We start from the raw sequence: 7,815 nt of genomic DNA on the forward strand, positions 1-7,815 counted from the left end.
GGGGGGGGGGGGGGGGGGGGGGAGGGGAAGGGAGGCCAGGTGTGAATGCTCGAGGCCATCACCCATGTCTGGGAGCTTCTCTGGACCTTGGCTCTTTCCCATCATGTACCCAAAGAAGACCAGAATCTGGTTCCAGGGAACGGAATGTGAAGAGGGCAGGAGTTTTCCTGTCTCTCCCCAATGGGGAGGGCCCTAAGAACAGCCTCTGAGATGTGTGCAGTGGGGAAGGGTTCGATAAAAGGGATGTCACCTCCAGTGTGGGGGCAGCATATGGTCAGATGCAGGGAAGGACTTCTTTCCCAGACACTGCCCAGCCTTGCCCCACCCAGCCGAGTCACAATTCTGTATCAGCCACCACATGTTGTCTTGCTGAATGGCCGTTTCTGGACGTGGACTGGCCGGTCCCGTTCTCCTGAGCCCCTCGATTCACACTGGCCTTTCCCTGAGCCTCAGGGGAGGCCCCAGGTCCTGAGCTATAGCCCTGGCCTCCACCGTTCTCCGTGTAATAAGGGTCTTCGCCCTAGACAGTGTATAAATAAAGTAGCATTATCTGGTCAGCAGGGGTGTGAGACACTGTGAGGGGAGGGGTCCAAAAAGCGAGTGGGGGAAAGGAGTGGGGGAAGGGAGCAGGCGAGAGGGAGGGAGGACACAGCTGCGTGTGCAGACGCCTTTCTTCCCGAAGAGCAGTCAGGGTTCCAGCTCCTAGAGGAGAAAGGCCATCGCAGCTCAGTAGCCAGCTCCCGCGAGAACACAGGCAGACCCCAGGATGGAATCACCTCCCCAGGATAGGTAGCAGGTCAGAGGCCAAGGGTCAAATCTCACCCTTGTCCTCTCTAACCCAAAACACTTCCAAAGTAGATTTTCCTGCCATATGTCCCCTTCCTGTGAGCAAGGCGGTACCACTTGGGCATTTAATATGCTTGTAAATAAGTGTGGCCTGTTCTGGTGGCACCCAGCTAAACTATCCCAGAAAACCTAATGAATGGATGACATGAATCATCTCCCACAGTGAGTAGGTGGGCTGGCCCCAGTTACTTCCCCCCTCTCCAGTCTGCTATACATTGTGTGTAATTTTTCATGGACCCGGTATGTGCATGCTCTATGTAAGTACACAGAAGGTGCCTTTTCTGGTACTTCTCCTCCTCCTCCATGACACCCACTGACCTCCCCTGAAGACCACTGTTTTCCTCATTTCCTTTGCCCTAGACCCCAGAACTAACCAGCCTTTCTCCTGTGGGGCTCCAGCTGCGACGATTCATCAGGAAATAACCAGTGATGCCCAAGATAGCCAGGAGGACCCCCGAGGTGACCAGTGCAATCAGAGTCTTTCGGGAATAGCTCTGGTGGCTCACAACATCTTGTTTGGTGAAACTTTGGATTCCCAGCTTGAAGAGAAGACACAGAAAAGACAGCCTATCACTTGTAGAAGGTGGGTTATAGAAGAGGGGCCCAGCCCACTCTAGACCCCTGTGTGTGAGTCCACAGTGAATAGATGCAAGAGGATATTGACCACAGGGATGTTTGTAACAGGATTTGAGATGGACATCTCTTAAATAAGCTGTACCACAAAATGTTTGGTTCAAGCCTAGAAAGGTCAAGACTAGTCAGAGAAGGAAGGAGAGGTAGAAAAAGGCAGGACTGGAGAAGATGATTACTTCCTCCCCTACTCCAGTGAGCTCCTACAACTCCACATTCCTTCCGAGACCCATCATTTCAGATAACTTACCTTTCTCAGGTCAGACTGGTGCTTTTCCAAAATTTGGCATTTGCTGGAAATTTCTAAAATTAGAAACAGAGGTTGCTAAATCTAGAAGCTCTACCAGCTCTCCTTTTCTACCCTCCCATGCTGTTCTAGAAGATGCTCTGATGACCAGGGTAGTCCATCTCAGGAGGGCCTCTCCCAAAATCAGATAAGCTTTTCTCCCCACCACCTGTGGTCTTTGGAGTTGAGATGCCCAGTCTCCACCTAGGATCTTCTAACCTCAGCCCTACTCCCTTCCAAGTACCCCCAGCAGCCCCTTACCTGTTTCATTGGCCAAGACCAGCAGCAGGCACTGAGGCCTGGCCCCAGACTGGGCAAGGAGTAAGGAGCACATGGGGGCCGCAGCCTTAGCATCAGCCTGCTCCTCCCCACATAGTACTCGGATCAGGCCCTCTCCTTGGTCCTTGTTAAAGTCCTCCTAGGAAGACAGAGAAAAGTGGAGAGCAGGAGATGATTACTAGCATACCCTAAGCTGCATCCAGAGTCTCAGGCAATAAATTCTGAATAAAGTCACACTATTTCCCCCTCCACAAGAAGGATCCTTTTTTCCAAAATTCCAACTGAACAACAACAAAATACTGCTTATAGTAAATGTAAATACTGCCTACTTATATGTATATGTGTAATAACACAATAGAAAAAACTCAAGGGGCAACCCTCTTTCAGGCCCCCTCCCACTTGGGAGCTTTTCTGTCTTCTTTAAACTACTGCTTTCTCAAAAAAAAGAGAAAAAACTCAAAACTTTCCCAGTACCAAAGCACATATCTATTAGTGTCTAAGACATTTGCTTATTATACATTCACTAATATTTAGAAAACATTATGTTATTTAAGGATTGCTTATGACAGATATGCTATCCAAATTAAAAGAAATGACCAACAGAAAATATTAATACAGGCTGGGCTTGGTGGCTTAGCCTATAATTCCATGCTTTGGGAGGCCAAGGTGAGTGGATTGCCTGAGCCCAAGGGTTCGAGAACCGCCTGGGCAACTTGGCCAGACCTCATCTCTACAATAAATCAAAAATATTAGCTAGGAGTGGTAGTGTGTGCCTGTAGTTGCAGCTACTTGGAAGGCCGAGGTGGAAGGATCGCCGGAGCCCAGCAGGTTGAGGCTGTGGTGGCCGGGAGCGGCCACTGCACTCCAGTCTGAGTGACAGAGTGAGACTCCAACTCAAAAAAAAAAAGGAAAGAAAGAAAATATTAATACAGTAATAACTAAGAGAAAATCCTTTGTTTCAAGGTTACAATACCCCAAATGATGGAAGAAAAGCCAAGAGAGGTGGGGGGTGGAGAACAAATCTATGCTACCCACTCATCAGGATCCTCAGAGGCTTCCTCCCTCTTGCTACTTAAAGGGTCTCACAAATAGCATTACTCAAACTGAAGTGGTATTTTGTGTCTAGTCTTCCAGCCCCCTTTTCCATTAAAAGCATGGAACCCAGTTTTAATGAAGTTCCTAGATCTTTCTCTGGCTTGCTGACTGATTCACAGGACTTAGGAACTCAAGCTCATAGGATCAACTCTGATAATTCTTCAACAGTTGAGTCCCAGGAAAGGTATGGATTGGAATTGTGAGCCAATGCCCTTCAGAACCCTGTTCTCTCACTTAACAGGATTTATTCCAGCAGCCTCCAATCGGAATGACCTCCCCTGCACAGGAAAGGAACAAAAACTAAGACTTTCTCCTCGGTCCGGATGGCAGATGGCAGAGGAGGAAATGCCTGAACAGCTCTGACAACTTTCCTGTTAGGGGAAAACTGCTGGGGCATGTGACCATCATCAGAGCTGAGCCTCCATGGAGAAGAAAGCTTCCTGTCTGTAGGCAGGACTGCCGCTCGCGACAAGGCCAGAGGGTCCTCCCAGTTGGAATAGAGCCTGGGTATTTTCCTACTGCTGTGACCTGAGGCAGGAAAACCCAGGCTCCTTTGATCCTGCACAAGGCAAGGTCAAGACTAGCACTAGGACTCAGCTGGAATTTAAGGGAGCTAAGGGAAAATAACTGGGCTTGGATCAAGCCAGAAGAGCATGGCTAGCCAACCTCCAGGTCACGGAGACATGAGTTCAACAGGAGCCTCAAAGAAACCCCACAAGAGACGAGGTCACAGAAAAATGAATTATCAGGCCACTGCTGCTTCATCTCTCTGGAAGAGGATCGATTTTGCAGGTCTCCCAGTAAGTCCTTGGATAGAGGCTCTGCTTCTGGAAAAATCTGTTCTTTAGAACAGCATTTGCAGTCAGTAGTCTGGATCCCTGTTGGATCTGATCAGCAGTCTTCTCCTCTCTCTAGACCACATTCTCTTAGGATAGCCTGACCCAGTTTCTTCTGAAGCACCACCCTCTCCCTAGTACTATGCCTCCTGGATGAGGAGGAGGGAGGGTCTTGCCTGGATGACTCTGGGTTTCTCAAACGTCTCTGGTTGAAATACGTCTGCTTCTTGAGGAATAGGGCTCCTGCAGGATCTAAACCAGTCAAACCAAATGGCACTTTCTCCCACCTGCTGGGTCTAGGAGGCCACACCTTACAATATGCAGCTGTTTTGACATTTATCAAGCTCTGAATATAAGACACTGTATGAATACCTGTGTGTGTGTGTTGTGTGTCATGTGTATGTGGGGTAAGATTTGGGGGTATCTGAATTCCACCTGGTCAAAGTTCTCAGTTTGTATGTATGGCAATTAAAATAGAGGCCGGGCTCGATGGTTCAGCCTATAATCCTGTGCTTTGGGAGGCATAGGTGAGTGGAATGCCTGAGCCCACGGGTTCGAGACCCACCTGGGCAACTTGGCGAGACCTCATCTCTACAATAAATCAAAAACATTAGCCAGGCATGGTAGTGGGCACCTGTAGTTCCAGCTACTTGGAAGGCTGAGGTAGAAGGATCACCGGAGCCCAGCAGGTCGAGGCTGCAGTGGCCAGGAGCGTGCCACTGCACTCCAGTCTGGGCAGCAGAGTGAGACTCCAACTCAATCAATCAATCAATCAATAAATGATGCTTATTATGTTGGGACACTGTTCTGAGTGCTTCACACACAGTGACTCATTTAGGCCTCACATGGCTTATGAAATGGGTACTATTAGCCTCCTCATTTTGTAGATAAAGAAACGGAGGCACAAAGAGACTAAGAGGTCACAGAACTATTTAGATGGTAAGTACATAGGAAAGGTACACCCAAGCTGCCATGGACGTACAAACAAGGGTGAGGACACGTCTGGTTTGGGGTTGGCAGAACCATCTCAAAACAGACCTTGAAGAAGGGCTAGAGTGCGAGCAGAGGAAGCCAGTGGGGAAAGGCATTTGGGAATGAGGCACTATCTCAGGAAGCCCAGAAGGGTGAGAGCATGACTTTTCCACAACCCTTTTATAAGGAGAATGGAGAACCCTGCCTTCCCACGTGTATTCCTCGTCCTTCAAGACGCAACTCAAATCCCACATCTTTTTTTTTTTATTTTGAGTTGGAGTCTCACTCTGTCGCCCAGACTGGAGGGCAGTGACCGCTCCTGGCCACCGCAGCCTCCACCTGCTGGGCTCCGGTGATCCTTCTGCCTCAGCCTTCCAGTAGCTGGAACTACAGGCGCGCGCTACCACGCCTGGCTTATTTTTGATTTATTGTAGAGATGAGGTCTCACCAAGTTGCCCGGGCGGGTCTCGAACCCTCAGGCTCAGGCAATCCACTCACCTCAGCCTCCCAAAGGCGTGAGATTACAGGCTGAGCCACCGAGCCCGGCTAAATCCCACATCTTGAAGCTGGTCCCATCTTCAGCCAGACTGAGCATTGGTCCTTGCTCTGTTCTATATTAGATTCTTTGGAAGTCATGAAACTAGTTTGAGTGTCAGGTTCCTCAGTAGTACGATGGGTTGTTGTGGTGACTAAAGAGATAATGTATGAAAGTGTCAAATACAGTGTTAGGAACCCAGTGGGCACTAGATAAATAGCAGCTATTACTATTATTACTACTTGAGACTGGGTTTCACTCTGTTGCCTGGACTGGAGTGAAGTGGTATGATCATAGCTCACTATAGCCTTGAACTCCTGGGCTCAGGTGATCCTCCTGCCTCAGCCTCTAGAGTACCTATAGGTGCTCACCACCATGCCAGGGTAAAATTCTATTTTTTTTTGGAAAGGGAAGTTGGGGTTTTACTCTGCTGCCCAGGCTGGAGTGCAGTGGCATGATCACAACTCACTGCAGCCTCAAACTCCTAGGCTCAAGCAATCCTTCTGCCTCAACCTCCCAAGTAGCTGGGACTACACATTTGTGCCATCAGGCTGGGCTAAATTTTTAAATTTTTTGTAGGGATGGTGTCTTGCTATGTTGTCGAGGCTGGTTTTGAACACCTAGCCTCAACTGCTCCTACCTCCTTGGCCTCCCAATGTGCTGAAATTACAGGCGCGAGCAACCTGCTATTATTATTAATAATAGCAATATTTTTCATATTGTATCATGCAGAATCTACATTTTGATCATATCCTGTCTTATTGCTATTGTCATTTCTTTCTGACAAGACTGTAAGATTCCTAAGTAAGGGGTGGGTGTGCATTACAAAATTTTGAACCAGGACTGCACTAATCATAGCACCAAACAAACAAAAGACCTAAGGGAACTGTTGTTCAACTTAACATCCCTCCACACAGGGTCCCTCCACCTCTTACTTAGTTTCTTGGACTAAATTCAAGGGAATAACAGCGGCCAGCCTCCCACTCTGGAATCCAACAGCATCAGTGAATTGTGTCTGGGCCCCAAGAGGAGCAGGTGGATCCTGAACAAAGCACAATGCTTCTCCGGATGCTTGGAATAAACATCCTCCCCCAAGAGAGGCTGTGGGCAAACACATGGGAGAGTGGGCAGGAGGAAGCCACAGCCTCGCCATTTTGTTCATGAGAATCAGATTTGTACACTCCTAACTAAAATCAGCTTGCATGTGTTTCAATGGAAAAACAGTAAAACCATCTAACCTTTCCAGAGTAGCATCCTCAAACCCTGCAAAGACTCTTAACATGTTAAAGACATACATCAGGTCCTGGGGCAGGGAGGGGAGGAGTGGCAGCCATTTTTCTAAATGAACTTTAAGCTATTTATTGAGACTTTAGGATCAATCGTCTCTCCCCACTCATTTTGAAATCATTTCATCTTTGGTGTGAGTTTGACAGTGCAGGTGAAATCCCTATTTTCACACAGGAACTGAAGTAATTAAGGGACCTGCCACAAGTCACACAAGTGGGCAGCTAACCAAGGGTGAGAAGTTAGATTGTCTCCAGAATTCACCGTCTTCATAAACCCTTCATCTGTAACTTGTGTTTTCTGCACAAAAACTGACCTTTAGTGTTTGGGGAGAGAGCAAGGAAAGCAGAGGCTGGGGGATGAAACCTGGAGGCTGGAGGCAGCCTGTCTTGGATGAAGTCAATATGACAGAATAAAGGTAATGTGACCTAGTTGAGTAGATACACACTTTACATATAAACAAGTGTGGTGCTGAAGAAAGGTAGTTCTAAAAACAACTTAGTGGGCAAGGGACTTGAACAGACTTTTCTCTAGAGAAGATATACAAATGGCCAACAAGCACAAGAAAAGATGCTCTTCCTCCAGATGCTGGCAACCATCATTCTACTTTCTTTTCTATCTCTACAGATTTGGCTACTAAGGTAGAATATGATCAAAATGTAGATTCTGGATGATACAGTACATAAAACATTACTACTATTAATAATGATAGTAATGGGCAAGACACAGTGGCTTAAGCCTGTAAGTCCAGCACTTTGGAAGGCCAAAGAGATAGGATCACTTGAGGCTAAAAGTTCAAGACCAGCCTTGGCAACATAGCAAGACTCCCCCCACCCCGGCCCCATAATGCTCCCTAATCATCAGGGAAATATAAATCAACACCACAATGAGGTACCGCCTCATACCCACTAGGATGGCTACTATCAAAAATCCAAGTCGGGCTCGGTGGCTCAGCCTGTAATCCCGTGCCTTGGGATGCTGAGGTGAGTGGATTGCCTGAGCCCACGGGTTTGAGACCCGCCTGGGCAACTTGGTGAGACCTCATCTCTACA

General features: G+C 47.9%; 1 protein-coding gene across 1 annotated transcript in view; it reads right to left on the reverse strand.

Annotated features, from left to right (window-relative positions):
* Positions 1–16: 16 nt before the first annotated feature.
* CD34 (CD34 molecule) overlaps positions 17–7,815 on the reverse strand; it is a 28,029-nt gene continuing 20,230 nt past the window's right edge. Inside the window, exons 5-8 of the mRNA XM_008068309.2 lie at positions 2,024–2,180; positions 1,727–1,779; positions 1,221–1,385; positions 17–520 (exon numbers count right to left, since the gene is read on the reverse strand). Of these exons, the coding sequence (XP_008066500.1) occupies positions 335–520; positions 1,221–1,385; positions 1,727–1,779; positions 2,024–2,180 (561 nt within the window). The 3' untranslated portion in view covers positions 17–334. The remainder of the gene's footprint in view (positions 521–1,220; positions 1,386–1,726; positions 1,780–2,023; positions 2,181–7,815) is intronic.

This window comes from Carlito syrichta, unplaced genomic scaffold (assembly GCF_000164805.1).
Source record: "Carlito syrichta isolate Samal-C Ts95f unplaced genomic scaffold, Tarsius_syrichta-2.0.1 Scaffold310050, whole genome shotgun sequence".
NCBI lineage: Eukaryota > Metazoa > Chordata > Mammalia > Primates > Tarsiidae > Carlito > Carlito syrichta.